This window comes from Oncorhynchus clarkii, chromosome 31, assembly GCF_045791955.1.
Source record: "Oncorhynchus clarkii lewisi isolate Uvic-CL-2024 chromosome 31, UVic_Ocla_1.0, whole genome shotgun sequence".
NCBI lineage: Eukaryota > Metazoa > Chordata > Actinopteri > Salmoniformes > Salmonidae > Oncorhynchus > Oncorhynchus clarkii.
Genome location: NC_092177.1, coordinates 31,029,030 through 31,045,018, shown reverse-complemented (window position 1 = coordinate 31,045,018; position 15,989 = coordinate 31,029,030). Strand labels below are relative to the sequence as shown.

General features: G+C 46.1%; 1 protein-coding gene across 3 annotated transcripts; it reads right to left on the bottom strand.

Moving 5' to 3' along the window:
* Nucleotides 1-8,328: 8,328 nt before the first annotated feature.
* LOC139391183 (protocadherin-18-like) lies at nucleotides 8,329-15,007 on the bottom strand. Of its 3 annotated transcripts, none has more exons than XM_071138767.1 (4): nucleotides 12,132-15,007; nucleotides 11,558-11,646; nucleotides 11,146-11,261; nucleotides 8,329-9,847 (listed from the first exon to the last, which is right to left on the bottom strand). In XM_071138767.1, exons 1-4 carry the CDS (start codon nucleotides 14,628-14,630, stop codon nucleotides 8,892-8,894), a joined length of 3,660 nt encoding a protein of 1,219 aa, XP_070994868.1. In that variant the 5' UTR covers nucleotides 14,631-15,007; the 3' UTR covers nucleotides 8,329-8,891. The 3 variants fall into 3 exon arrangements, with proteins under 3 accessions (XP_070994868.1, XP_070994866.1, XP_070994867.1); XM_071138765.1 differs by having other exon boundaries at nucleotides 11,077-11,261; nucleotides 12,132-14,985; XM_071138766.1 differs by having other exon boundaries at nucleotides 11,077-11,261; nucleotides 11,558-11,613; nucleotides 12,132-14,985.
* Between the last annotated feature and the right edge of the window lie 982 nt (nucleotides 15,008-15,989).

Below are 15,989 nucleotides of genomic sequence, written 5' to 3'. Positions count from 1 at the left end.
TGCATTTGTGTGAGAATTTCTAAAAACATGTTTTCACTTTGTCATTATGGATAGATGTGTAGACGGGTGAGACATTTTTTTATAACCTCTTCATCCTACCCCCTCCTTTTTCGAACATTCTGTTAAAAATCGCGCAACTTTTCAGCGTCCTGCTACTCATGCCAGGAATATAGTATATGCATATGATTAGTATGTGTGGATAGAAAACACTCTGAAGTTTCTAAAACTGGTTAAATCACAGCTGTGACTATAACAGATCGTGTGTTTCATCGAAAAGCGCAAGAAAAACTGCTCACTGAAAGCTAAAAATAATATCCATGCGTCACTTTCATGGGTTGTTAAAAGGGCACAAAATTAATTATGGACCTGCATGCATATCCTACAGATTCCACACGATGTCGCCATTGTCATCATTTTCCGGGGAGTTTTTTGTTGGTAAATCCAACTAACTGGATTCCATTTCTTCCGGTCTCCGCCAGGATGTTTTGAAGTGCACATTTTCAGCCATTGATTTGAAGACGAGGAGCTATTGAATACACATCGCCCTGTAATCATTTTGATATGATATATGACGCTGCGTTTTAAAACAATGTTTTTTTCTGAATTACACAGCTTCCATAGATAGCTATTTTGGGTATATATGGACCGATTTAATCGAAAAAAAGACCCAATAGTGATGTTTATGGGGCATATAGGAGTGCCAAGAAAGAAGCTTGTCAAAGGTAATGAATGTTTTATATTTTATTTCTGCGTTTTGTGTAGCGCCGGCTACGCTAAATCTTTGTTTACGTCGCATTCAGGCATTTTGGGGTGTTGCATGCTATCAGATAATAGCTTCTCATGCTTTCGCCGAAAAGCATTTTAAAAATATGACTTGTTGGCTAGATTCACAACGAGTGTAGCTTTAATTCAATACCCTGCATGTGTATTTTGATGAACGTTTGAGTTTTAACGAGTACATTTAGCATTTAGCGTAGCGCATTTGCATTTCCAGGTGCCTACTTGAGACATCTGCGTCTCAAGTAGGAGCAAGAATTAACCCGTTTTGAATTCAGGCTGTAACACAACAAAATGTTGAATAAGTCAAGCAGGATGAATACTGTACGTTCCATCCCTGCGGTACAGATGATAACCATTGCTATGAACGCAAAAAATTGGCCTATCCCTCTGCACCAGTACAGACGTACTACTCACACAAATCTTCTCAGGATCCCTCCCCCTTACGCCATCTTCCTCTATTTTCTTCACTGCCTCAGCATATGACAACTTCTGCACTACTCTAACCCTGGAAACCTCAACCCCCCTCTCTTCGCACCAGACATTTCTGAACCCCAGCCCCATGGGCACCCCTACAATTAACCCATGCCGCTTCTTCCACAATACTAAACATTCCTTTGTCTCATGCCCTTCTGCACACTTCTCACGCCTAGGAACCTCCCTCCTACACACTGCTGCCACAGGCCCATAAGCTTGACACCTGTAACAACATAATGGATACGGCACAAAATCTTGCACAGGATAATTGAAATATCCTAACGTATTTTGTCGGGCACTCAACATCAAAACTCAAAAGAACGGACAATGACTCTTCTGTTTCACCACTCACGCCACCCTGTCTGCGATGCAACAAACGATGAGCATCCCAAACACCGGGAATCTTTCCCTTCAATTGGTCCACGTTCACATGTACAGCTACCCTAGCAACCACACCTTTCAATGGCTCCCTTTTCTTATTGTCCCATTTGTGTGGCGTCAAGAGCCCGCTCACCCTCTTTCTGGCAGAAACACAAACAATTATCACCAGACCACTGTGCAGTACATACACAGATTCCACAGCACCCAACTCCATTTTCACCCACCCTGAAACCACATATGGATCAGCCAAAATGCAGCTTTCCACTTTCTCCCGAAATGTCACTCCTACCATCACAGACACATCTTTATCCTGACCATCGGTGCAAGCCTCGGGCTCCGAGAACTTCACCACACCTACGACCTCCGATAATTTGCCCTCATTCACCTCCATTTCTTCTCCTGACCTCGATCTGACATACAGCTCAATTTGCTTACACTTTCCGCCATTCTTCGACAAACCATCTCCCTTTTTTCCACCATCTTCAACTGAGTCAAGCTCACCCTCTACCTCCCTCAATTTCTTTGACCTCCTCCGCCTCTCTTTTTCCCTACATTCCTCCTCTGTATTCCAATTATATGTCTTCTTATAATATTGCACTTCTCTTGACATAGATCTCGTTCTTGTCCTCTCAAGGGACACTATTTTCCCTTACTCCGGCAACCTCTGTACTCCTTCATGGTCCTGCCCCCAAAAAAACACGACACCATGGAGTTAGTTACTTGCGATGCACACCTGGCAACCGTCCTGACAACCTGGGGTGTATTCATTTGTCGGATTCCATTGCAAAATGTTTAGTCTGTTGCAAAACATTTTGCACCTGAAACAGTGTATTCCATACGAAAAACATTTTGCAACATAAATGAGAGTTTCTATTGGACAAATTTAAATCAGTCCTCCCCGGTTCTTTCCGTTTGCTCTGTTTGCCTCTATTTGATTCCTACTGTAAATGATAAACGGTTTTACACTCCCCCAGTCATTAGCAACACTGTAGCTCTACGATCAGAGGGGACACCTCGAAAAGGGCAGTTTTACAGAGAATTCATTGATTTTATTGATCATTTTGGGACAATGGTTTATACTAAATGTTTTGTATTTCTGCCTGGCTAACAGCTGTACTTTCGGGAATTTGTTTGGGAATGCAAGCAGACACATCCAGCTGAATTTTCAAATAATGTTGCATAGGAAAATGCCTACATTACAGTGAAGTTGTATTCCATTCAACTAATATTCTCCAACTTTGCTGCTGATTTTAAAGAGCCCGTTGGTTGGCACGTGTGTTTTCTGTTGCTCATTATAAAAATGTGATTTCAGTCTTGGAGGTGTTTCCTGACGTTTGTTCCCCCAGGAAGTCTAGTTAACTTCCTCAAAATATACACAATGAACGTAAGATAACTCAAGAAATCTGTAAATAATTGACGTAAATCATTTACGTTTTAGTTGCACAATTTTACATCTAACTAAGGTGTCTGGTGCAGTATTTCTCAAGTAAAATGTTTTTCTATGTGTTGTCTTACGTAAACAAAGTCGGAGCTGCAAGGCAGGTCTGTCTCACTGTGTACAGTATGCTACTGGATAGAGAGCAATCACTGCAGCTGTTCACCATGTTAGTAAGCAAATGGACATGAACAAATCAAAACCCAACCTTCATTTACCCATTGTGACTCACTGATGTTCCAAACTCTGTTTTTAACAAAACCGACGTTATGGCCAAAATCATCTTATTTACACTTTGTAGACAATTTTGACACTAGAATCAATGTTTCTGACTCCTATCGACGCCACACAGGCCGTTATCAAAGGGATTCACTGTTTTTTTAGGGCAGTACTCTTTAAACAACTGCTAAATGCCTCTGTATTTCGAGTGAAATTGCTTTACTTCAGTGTGTGCATTTACTTCGTGTTTGTCTCGTGTGTTGCCATTTCTCGAAGTTCCGCTCCTGCACGTCTGGCGAGCCTAAGGACTTGTGTCTGACTTGGCATGCTTGAGAAACGAGCACCCTTTTTTCCCACAGATTCGGTTATTGTATGCTGGTGCACCCCTGATAATTGTGTCTATGGTTTAGCCCAGGAAGTGGAATTTGCTATTTGCAGATATTTGTATTCTAATGTTATTTCCACCTGTCTTCGCCAGTGTTCTGTATAATTCTGATGAGGATAGTGTGTGTGTAATGTGTGTGTGTGTGTTTGTGTTGTGTCGATGTGCGTGTTTGTATTATGTGTGTGTGTGTGCGTATTCATGAATGTGTACACACACAGCACTACCCACCTCCGCCAGAGAGACGATGGTGATGAGAGGTGCTGTCTGGCTGGTTAACGGAGGGTTAGGGTCCATCAGCAGCATAATAAACAGTGATTGTTTCTCTGGAGTGTCTCTCACCTGTGTGTCCATATCCCAATGCTCCAAACCACAGCTCTTGGCCCATAGCAAGGCTCTCCTTCAGCTGACTTGCTGTGAAAACACATGAAAAAAAAACAACACAAGAGATGAACTGAAGAGCCACTGACTGACAACACACTGACAGGCAACCAATAGAGTAAGCCCTGATTGGCAGACATACAATAGACTGGTTATACAGGAGAATGTGATTAAGTACTGTTACCTTGAAAATGGCTGATGATTATGGACCAGATGGCCTTGTTTTCTTTTCATGACAAATTACTTTAATCAGTCTGCTTCTGTCTTGTGTGTGTCTTTGTGCGAAGTCAATACAAATGTGGATGCCATTGAAAAGTCAGATCAGTCCCAACAAAACCTCACAGATTATGACACCACTAGTGCAGCTGGACCTAGTCCGTATTGAGTGGAGAGGAGATTATGGGGTTCGGTTAGATGGGGTGTTTTTCTGGGTGCAGTTGTCTGCAAAGGGGTAAGAGGGAAGGGAGGGGATGTAGTCAGAGAGGATATGTTAAGCAGCATTCAGGAAAAACGGCTGACAACATGAAATGCCAAATGCTGGCTTCCTTTTACACAACAGACTCCGGTGTACAGCTCTGTGTTCTCCTAACAATACCCCGCTGGCTTTTTCTCTCTCTATCCCGCCCTCTCTCTCGTTATCCCTGCCTCTCTCTCTCTCTCTCTCTCTCTCTCTCTCTCTCTCTCTCTCTCTCTCTCTCTCTCTCTCTCTCTCTCTCCGTGTTTCTTTATCACTCTCTTTCTCTCTCCTTCCCTCTCTCTATCCCTCAGTCTCTCTCTATCCTTATGTCTCTCTCTATCCTTATGTCTCTCTCTATCCCTCAGTCTCTCTCTATCCTTCTGTCTCTCTCTATCCTTCTGTCTCTCTCTATCCCTCAGTCCCTCTCTATCCCTCAGTCTCTCTCTATCCATCAGTCTCTCTCTCTCTATCCCTCAGTCTCTCTCTATCCTTCCCTCTCTCTATCCCTCAGTCTCTCTCTCTTTCCCTCTATCCCTCAGTCTCTCTCTCTCTCTCTCTCTCTCTCTCTCTCTCTCTCTCTCTCTCTCTCTCTCTATCCCTCAGTCTCTCTCTCTCTCTCTATCCCTCAGTCTCTCTCTATCCCTCAGTCTCTCTCTATCCTCCTGTCTCTCTCTATCCCTCAGTCTCTCTCTCTCTCTCTTTCTCTCTCTCTATCCCTCAGTCTCTCTCTATCCTTCTGTCTCTCTCTATCCCTCAGTCTCTCTCTCTCTACCGCCCGGCTCCCGCTCTGTTTCTCTATTCTCACCCTCTCTAAACCCTTACCTCTTTCCCTCTATCCCTGTTCTCTCTCTATCCCTCCACTGCTCTCTGTAGTTATGCCATTCTGCTCTCCCTCCCTGCAGCCCATCTCTGTTTCTACCTCTTACTCTCTCTATCACAGGCACACTCTCTCCCACTACCTCTGCCCTCCTCTACCGCTGCCTCTCCTCTCATTCCCTCCATCTAGCACTCCCTCGTTCTCCCCTGCTACCTCTCCCTACCTCTTTCACTCGCTCTTCCACTCGAGAAAAACAAAGGCCTTTAACGGTAGCTACCTGCCTCAGATATATACAGACTGATGTGTCAACATTAACTTGAGGCGAGGTCGAAACACCTAAAACAATGAGCTCTTGATAATTGTGTTGTAGCTCTAGTGGTTTCTTCCATCTCACCTTATCTTTGCAAGAAAAGAGTCAGTGATTTTAGCAGGTTATGGGCTCAGTGTGGGAACGTATAAATGGGTCAAATACAGATGGGTCAAATACAGACCCACAAAGGTTCAGAGGTCATAGAACGCCTACTAAATGACTGAAATGTCAAAACTAAATATACTACCACACTAAATGTTTTCTCCTACGGTACAGTTAAGCTCATCTGGTTTATTTCGACATACTGAATGAGTGAGTTTCTGTCTTCAGTTTGTAGGCAGCGCCACAGTGGAGTGTCTGTGAATTATTTCGACTACAGGGTTGAGAGCGTGAGGTGAATTCAACTCCAGTTGCTTGCCAATGTTGGAACCTGATTATGCAGTACTTCAATAGGGCCTCCAGGGGGCTCTGTTCTGTTTCAAACTGAGCCTCAGACCTTCAGATGGGTAAAGTCATCAGAAGAAGCAGGAGTAAGCGGTGATGATAGAACCAAGGTTTTTCAGTGCACTATTAACACCTGTAGGTATCTTATCAGCCATCCACCAGGAGGAAAATAGGAGGGAGCACTATATTGGCATGAACAGCCTCCCTCCAAATATCTAGGACATGAATAAGAGAAGCTCTGACTGTTGTATCCAAGAACTGTGTGCTGGAATAGAACTGACCGCTATTGGACCAATTGGGAGCTCTTTTTCCCGATAGGGCGAGCTCCTATTTATCTCTTCTCGTGGAAATCTAAATCAATCAAATCAAATTGTATTTGTCACATGCTTCGTAAACAACAGGTGTAGAATAACAGTGAAATGCTTATTCACGGGCCCTTCCCAACAATGCAGAGCAAAATAACTTAGGTAAATAATTGAAAAATAATAACATAATGAATACATACACAATGAGTAACAATAACTTGGCTATATACACGGGGTACCAGAACCGAGTCGACATGCAAGGGTACGAGGTAATGGAAGTAGATACAGAATGTACATATAAGTAGGGATAAAGTGACTAGGTAACAGGATAAATCATAATACCCCCTAGGGTCTACTGACACACCTGTGCGTCAATATAAGTAACATAACAAAAACAATTCCCATAAAAATCAGTCAGTTTAAGTATGGAGGTACATGTAGTTTTGTGCCAACCTAAAAAAGGGTTAAATATGTGTAAAATATGTATATGTATATATTTCCTCAGCTTTATCATATCTCCTTGAAATAGGACAGATACTTCAAAACCGTATTACCATTTATCAATGTTATTCCATGCATTTCTATGGGATTTATTAATAAAAATAAAATCATTTATACTTAAAGGAGTCCTAAAATTCTAAATCAAATAGCTAAATGATCCATGGTATGACCATCTTAAAACAAGTCCATATGTCAGCACCACTACTGCTCCGTCGATGTGGATGGGGACATGCTCGGCCCTCCGTTTCCTGTAGTCCACGATTGGCTAATTTGTCTTTGCTGACTCTGAGGGAGAGGTTGTTGTCCTGGCACCACACTGCCAGGTCTCTGACCTCCTTCCTATAGGCTGTCGCATCGTTGTCTGTGATCAGGCCAGCCACTGTTGTGTCGTCAGTAAACTTAACGATGGTGTTGGGAGTCGTGCGCGGCCACGCAGGAAGTACAGGGGCTAAGCATGCACCACCGAGGGGGTCCCTGTTTTGAGGGTCAGCGTGGTGGATGTGTTGTTGTCTACCCTCCCGGCAGGAAGTCCTGGATCCAGTTGCAGAGGGAAGTGTTCAGTCCCAGGGTCCTGAGCTTAGTGATGAGTTTGGAGAGCACTATGGTGTTGAGCTATAGTCAATGAACAAAAATTTTACTAAGTTACAATTAATATAAGGAAATCAGTCAATTGAAATAAATACATTAGGCCCTAATCTATGGATTTCTCATGAATAGGCAGGGGTGCAGCCATGGCTGGGACTTGGAGGGCTTAGGCCCACCCACTTGACAGCCAAGCCCACCCATTGGGGAGCCACGCCCATCCAATAAGAAATAGTTTTCCCCCACAAAATGGCATTATTACAGATGAAAGTACTCTCCCGCTCAGACGATCCCGCAGGTGAAGAAGTCAGATGTGGAGGTCCTAGGCTGGCGTAGTTACAAGTGCTCTGTGGTTGTGAGGCTGATTGGACGTACTGCCAAATTCTCTAAAACAAGAAATGAGCATTATAAATTCTCTGGCAACAGCTCTAGGGGACATTTCTACAGTCAGCACGCCAACTGCACGCTCCCTCAAAACTTGAGACATCTGTGTTATTGTGTTTTGTGACAAAACTGCACATTTTCAAGTGGCCTTTTATTGTCCCCAGCACAAGGGGCACCTGTGTAATGATCATGCTGTTTAATCAGCTTCTTGATATGCCATACCTGTTAGGTGGACAGATTATCTTGGGTAAGGAGAAACGCTCTAACAGGTATGTGCACAAAATTTGAGAGAAGTATGCTTTTGCGTATGGAACATTTCTGGGATTTCTGATTTCAGCTCATGAAACATGCGAACAACACTTTACATGTTGAGTTTCTATTTTTTCTCAGTGTAGTTAATAGATCTGTCTCTGACATCCTTCCTCTAATACAATGGCAACATTCGTCAAAGATTAAACAGAGACAAACTCATATTAGTTCTGTGTCTTCCACTTTATTTGTGTTTCTCCACATGTTCCCACAATGCACCACAAAGACTTGTGTCCAATAATGAATATATTCACGTATACATATAATAATAGTGACATAAAAAACATTTCACAAAAGACAATATTAAATATGTAGATTTTCAGTTGCATGTCAAAATCTTGATTTTTTTTCTTCTCCCATTTAACATGCATTCAATATATAAAAATATAATTCTGATTGATTAAGTTTATATACATATTTTTTAATAAATATAAGAATACAAATGTATTTTTAAAATACAAAGATAAATACAGTCACATTGTGTACATTGTGTACCAAACCAGAAAATACAAACATTATTTGGATATTTAGCATTCACAAAACACAAATACGTTAGAAATGCAACTCTAATGACAATTGCAGGTCTATGTCTTTAGTTTGTTTCTCTTTCCTTTTTTCCTACCCAGACTCCTCAGCTCCCCCTCCATACACATGGCAGGACTCCTGACAGGAAGTCAGGAAGTTGGAGGTCAGAGTTCAAAGGTGTAGAGTGGTGGGTATTTAAGAATGTCTAGCTCTGCCGGACGTCCTGTAACAGTTTGTTGATCTCAGCCACTAGCTCGCTGGCGTCCATCAACTCATGGCGGCTGTCGCTCCTCTTCCCCTGCAGGTGTCCCAGCTGCCCCAGCACCGAGTCAAACTCATCCTCCTCAAAGTTCTCTGGGATCTCCTCCATGGCTGGGAGCCACTTACCGCAAGGCCCCGGGAGGGGGACAGGGACAGGGATGGGGGCAGGGGCAGGGGCCAGGGAGGGTACCACCAGGGTAGGGCTAACCAGGGCAGTGAGGAGAGGGCTGTTCTTGGGGGTGGGGGCGTGCTGTCCGTGCCCAACAACCTGGTTCTTGTGGTTGTTCTGGGGGTTGAGCTTGGTGCTGGGTTTGAGGGTGTGGTAGCTGCCGTTCTGGGGGTGTGGATGGCCTGAGGGCCCGATGCTAGATCCGGGGTTTTGGAAATGGGTGTTGGCAGCCCACGCTGCCACACCTTGCTGGTGGGCTGCAGCACTGGGCTTACCTGGCAAGTGACTCCTCCTCCTGTCCAGTGACCCCGTCATTGGGATACTTACACCCCCCACACTCGCACCTCCCTTCTGGGTCTCACTGACCTGGACGTAGGAGTCCAGCGACGGGGGGAGGAGCCTCTGGAACACGCTGCTCATCTCTGACAGCAGGGAGGTGGTTCCACAGAGGTCCTCCCCATCCTCTCCCCCATCTTCCGCCTCTCCCTCCTCGGCCCCCTCCTGGTTGTCCTTGCCAAAGGTGGAGAAGCTCTGGTTGCTGCGTTGGGCATGAGGGTTTGTGGGGTCGGAGGACTGTGGAGGCTGCTCGGGGTCTCTGGCCTGGCGGGGGTCATCTCCTGGGATGAAGAGGTTGCTGCGGTAGTCAGAGGAGGCTGGGGAGGGCAAGGGAGGCATCCAGCACTGGTCAGAATGACCCAGGACACGACACTCCTCAGTGCACAGTCTCATCGCTACAGAGAGAGCGGGAGAGAGAGACATGGTCATGGATACATTCACAAGGCACTGCATAGATTAAATACATAGAAGGTGGGCCCCATGTGGCCATGCATTTAAACATACACACACCATAGATTGTTCTGGGTATTACTGTTCTTTTGTTGAAAGACTTGTGATGAGGGAAGATGGTGATGAGCAGGCATAGAATTGGGGAGTGGTTTTGAAGAGAAGAGGTGAGAGATTGTCTTTCATACAGTCTTTTAACATCAAACATTTGATATCCATTCATCTTTAAACACAGTTGTGTGATCTGGGTTTCAAACATGGGTTGAAATCTAAGCTAATTAGATTGCACAGCACTCTGTGGGCGAGAGCATACTACCTATAACATGCAATTAACATGTCGGGACAATTCACTAGGCCAGATCAATGGCTATTATTACTCATTCAAAAGCTGGCATTTTACCCTTTCATGTCACGTCTATTCAACATTAAATCTTCAAAAGAAAATTCTCTGAAGAATAAATTAGACAAATCAAATATGCCAAGTTAAAGCCTTCATTAAAGAGCGCTGGTTATTCACTCATACTATTCAGGGACTTCATTACGCTCTCATTACCATAAAAGGACCATTTGTAATACATCTTAGAGCTGATGAAGGAAGAGTGCATTGGGGAACATTAGAAAAGCAGCAGCCGCGGCCATGCAGGCAGGCAGCAGATTGGCTCCCCCGCTGATGAAAGATTAACCGGACTGATTTACCAAAAACGCCTTTCAAAGCTGTCGATAAAACCACTCCAACCTGCCTCTCTACCTGCCTGCCTGGCTGCCTGATCGCACTCTGAAATAATTGTGTTGTGGAGGAGATGAGAGCTTTTTTCTCGACAGAGAAACGGGTGATAATTCTCCCTATTTTCTCCGTCCACAGTCCCACCCAGTCACTGTGCTGATAAGCAGCTGGGGAGTGAATCTCTCACAGGTGTTGGGGATGAGGGGTGACTGAGAGTGGGAGGGGTGAGGTGGTGTGATGGGGGATAGCTCAGTGGAGGCCTGTAGTGTAGGGGCAAGGGCTAAGATGGGTGAGCGGAGTGATATTGTGAAAGGGGTGAGGATGGTATACCTGCATGCAGTGTGTTGGTAGAGGTCAGTAAAGAATGGACATGTAGAGGAAGGGAGTTGATATTGGATCGGTGGAGAGTGGTGATGGGGGTGAGGGGTTTGAAACGCGGTGAGGGGTGTATACCTGCATGCGGATGCTGTGGATGGGGTCTGTGTTGGCCGTCAGGGGGGTATAGCTCAGTAAAGGCCTCACCCAGGAGCCTGTCGATGGGAGATTCTCTCCCTGCCTCGTAGTCACTGTCCCCAGCGTCGCTGTCACCACGACCACTGTCCTTCAGACTAAACTTATCCATGTCATTTAGAGCATACCTGGAGGCGGTGAGAAGAAATGATGGTTGGAACTTTCATAGAAAACCACATTGGAGGATGGTTCAAGGCATGTATCAAAACTAAGTGCAGTGGAGGTTTTTGCATACAATTATTAAGGTTGAGTCCTAAAATAGAACAAGGCACAATTAGGCCTAAGAGGGAATAGCACCACAAGCTTTATAGGAATATGTAAAGCATTGTAGGATATGCCTTAGAGCCTTACTGAGTTATGCACACATTCTTAAACAAGTACATTCTGATTCCCTTCGGGCGTGTTTATTTTAGGATGTAGGTACCTGTAGCTCCTAGTGTATTTGTTGCCACGGAAACTGGGTCTTGGCTGGTACTGGCCCTGATGGAGCATGGACAGAAGCTGTGAGACTTGCTACAATCCCCCCAAAAAAAGGGAAAAAAAGAAAGAAAAAAAAGAAAGGAAAGTGAAAATAAAGGGGAAAATGAAAAGGGGAAATGAATGAACACTGATGGGAGCAGACAGGCATAAGGACACATGATCTGGATGAGGCTTGTTATGACGGGCTATAAAACATGAGATGATCATGGGAAATAAGGGAGGGCTTACTGAACACAACACAACGTGGGGCACACAAATAGAAAATGTATAATGCAAATATCCTAATTATAAACATCAGTACATTTCTATATCACCATAATGAGGCAAAGCTTAAACTCAGTCATTTTTTATTCTATCGATCCATAGTTGATGGTAGTCTATTTTATTCCAAAGGCATTTAAGAGATTCAAAGACTACCATTAGCAGATAACATATCCATATAACCATCTAGTAATACATCACTAAGGACTTAGGGTATGAAATGAAACCCTCTCTCTCTCTCTCTCTCTTCTTCTTACCTCGACAGGGGGCGTGGCGTGGGCCAGTTCCAGAGCAAAGTTCTCTGCGACGTGATTGGAGGAGATGGTGACTAGGCTGTTAAGCGACTGGCGGCTGTGTTGGCTCTGCCGGCTGCCCATGGTGCCCCTCTCTGGGGCAGGCGAAGCAGAAGGTGAGCGTGGGTGTGCCCGTACAGGCAGGGTGCCGTTGACGGTGGGAACCAGGGTGATGTCTCCCTTGTGGATCTGCCTAGAGGGCTTCTTCGGGTGGTTTTGGTACGTGTTCTCTGCCACCCTGCAGTTGTACGAGTTGCGTGGGTCCTTCTTCTCCCTGTTGCAGCGTGCCGTGGTGAACATCACCATGACCACCAGCAGCAGGGCACACACGGCCCCCAGGGAGATGATGATTATGAGGGAGAGGTCCAGCGGTGGCTGGCTTGGGCCCGTGGGGAGGCCTGGGGGCAGGATGTCCATGTTCTCCTGGAGGGAAAGGCGGAGCAGGGCCCCTGTGGACAGGCGAGTGGTGCCCCTGTCCTGCACCTCCACCCTGATCTCCAGCACGTCCTTGGGAACCCCTTCCAGACTGCCATTGGTCCGCAGCTCGCATCGCCGCGCGTCCATCACAAACAGGCCCTCCTCGTTGCCCCCGACAATGGAGCAGCTCAGCTCGCCATTGGCACCGGTGTCGCGGTCGGTGGCCTTAATGATGGTGACCAGCTGACCGGCGGAGGCGTGTCTCCAGAGAGGTAGATCCGCGGTGTGGTTCCGTAGGGGTGGGGACTGGATGGTGGGCGGATTGTCGTTATCGTCGAGCACGGTCAGGAGGACGGTGGCATTGGAGGAGAGGGCGGGGTTCCCTCCATCACGGGCCTGGACGGTGAAGGCGATGCGGCTGACGTCCTCGTGGTCAAAGCTCCGTAGAGCGTAGATGGCGCCGTTGGACGGGTCGATGGTGACGTAGGTGGATATGGGGCTTCCCTGGACCAGAGCTTCCACCACCGTGTAGGTCACCTGACCGTTAGTGCCCAGGTCAGGGTCGGACGCCACCACTGTCATCAGGTAGGCCCCTGGAGAGTTGTTCTCTGACTTGAAGACCTCGTAGCGACTCTTCTCAAAGCGAGGCGGGTTATCGTTTTCATCCAACACCTGTACAGTGAAGTGTTTGACTGTGGAGAGGCTTGGAGAGCCACGGTCCTCAGCTATGACTGTCAGACTGTACTCTGACCTCTTCTCTCTGTCCAAAGACACGTTGGTCAGGATCATGTAATTCTTCTCATAGGTCTTCTGCAGCCGGAAGTGACCGTGGCCGTGCAGACGGCACACCACGTCACCGTTGAGCCCCGTGTCACTGTCGTCCACGCGCACCAGTGCTATAAAGGTGTCCACTGGCGCGCCCTCCGAGATGTAGGCCACCTCCTCCTTGCCAGGAGTCATCAGGTTAATGTTGATCTCCGGTTTGTTGTCGTTCACGTCCACCACTTTGATTACGATTTTACAAAGTCCAGGGATGGAGTTGGGACCCAGATCCTGTGCCTGAATGTCCAGCTCATAAGATGATGTAGATTCATAGTCCACTTTTTTAATCAAAGTGATTTGACCATTTTCAGGGTTAATTTTAAACGTCTCCAGTATTTTGGGAGAGACATGACTGCTGAAAGAGTAAACTATTTTACCGTTTGTGCCCTCATCCGGATCTGTGGCGTTTAAATCAATCAGTAGAGTCCCTAGTGGTGAGTTTTCCATGAGATTAATAACGTAAGCCTGCTCGTCAAAAGCCGGACTGTTGTCATTAGAGTCCGAGATGCTTATCTTGAGCAAAGTGGAGCCGGACTTCGGGGGGACTCCATTGTCCGAGGCCGTTAGCTGCAACTGGTAGTTGGACTGCACCTCCCTGTCCAGCTCTCTCACCACAACAAGCTCTGCGTATTTGGCACCATCGGTTCTGGTCCTAATGTCGATTTTGAAAAAGTGATTTGGTGTCAGGGAATAAGAGTAAAGGGAGTTATCTCCCACGTCTGGGTCCGTGGCGCTGTCCAGCTGGATCCGGTTTCCAACAGATGCGCTCTCGGAGATCTCAATGGGTATGATGGCACGAGAGAACTGTGGCGAGTTATCGTTAATGTCCAAGACTTCCACCTCGACGTGGAAGAGCTGGAGGTATTCAGTAGGCAGGGTGATAACGTCAAATTCGATGGAACAGTTGAGGTTCTTTTCACAAATCTTCTCCCGGTCAATCTTGGTCCCTATGGTGATTTCACCGTCCTCCTCCCGAACCGACAGAAACGGAGTGCTCCCCCGCTGCATAGCACGGAACAGAAAGGACACTGAACTCGGTAATTTAGAAAGAACACCCGCCACGTCTTCCTTTAGCCTTGCAATCACTGTGCCCACTTTTTGCTCTTCATAAACTTTATATTTCAAATTCTTACCATTAACTTCCTGCATAATTCCAACCAAAAATAATAATAGCGCAGTGGAAAATACTAGATTCCCTCTGGGTGTATTCATTTTGGCACCCATCTTCAGCACCCAGGTTAGGGCTACAGTTCTACAGAGGAGCAAGGTCTGGAAAAAAATAAGCTTTCTCAAAAGTCTGGCATGTTAAATCCCACCGATAAGTCACCGTCGGTGAAAAGTCGCGCAAATCGACTTAAAGATGGAGATTTGAGAACCCAAGATGAACCAGGTCACAGTTTTCTTTTTAGCTTCGATTTTACAACAAAGAACACCAACTCAAATGCTGTTTTTTCTTGCTATCGTAGACGGATCTGTTGCATACATCCACTTACACGGTCTCTGTGTGTGAGTGTGTGTCTGGAAATCTGAGCGAGGAGAAAAGGCGCAGCTCCGCTTGTGTTGCTGTGCGCTCTGCTCTGTCGCGCGCTCCTGCCGTCTGTGTCTCGTCTCCGTAGACAGACTGGCCCTGATAGCCCGCCCCTCACCCAAACTGCGTCTTTTTCCTCAGCTCACACAAAAACATTCCCCCACCCCTCCCCCCTCTCCTCTTCACCCCTCCCTAAATCAAGTGCGTCCAGGATGTCCACTCACGACACAGAGGGCCCATTGATTGCAGAATACCAACCCAAAGATGTAGTTTTAAAGTGTGCCACAACAATAGGTAAATGGGATTATTCAGGGGGAACTTTAAACACGTCCAGATTGACCAAAGGCTGCCTCGGCACTCGCATATTGTTATAGCTGCAATTCACAAACGTGTGCCACTGTCATCCCCCCCCCCCCCCCCCCCCCCCCCCTACCGTAAACATGACTAAGAACTTTAACATTCCATATACTATCCCCCAAAATAGCACTGCTTGCATTTTATGCTCTGGTTATACGCATAAATTCACTATATATTTTGAGGTGAATTGTATATGTAGTTGTCTCGTATATTTAACTGGAAAACATTGAACAAAATATGTAACATAGGACACAATATGTGAAGGTGTATTCAAGTTGGTTACAGTGGATACAATTTGGTTACCAATTTTGTTCCTAAAGTCATGGTGATAAGAAGGTTGCATAGCCTCACATTTCCAAGCCACCAGTGTGTAGAGAGGACTATAAGAGTGAAGGTTTGTGGATCCCCAAATCTAGCTTTTTACTGAGTAAGGGTAGAAGACCTCTCCGTGCCCTCGCTATTGTGTGTTCCACCAGGGCCCCGCGTGTGGCGAATCTCCGAAAGGATTCCTTGGTGCTAAATGCGCCTCGCCGCGGGTCACGCGGGCAAACACTTTCCCCGGGTGCATAATACTGCTTTACAATCCCTGCCGAATTAGCATCCTCAAACTCTCGCTCAGGGAGCAAACACGAGCAACTGGAGCTTGAAGAAGGCACCGGACCATCTGCGCGAGGTTCAGACAACCCAAACCCATAATT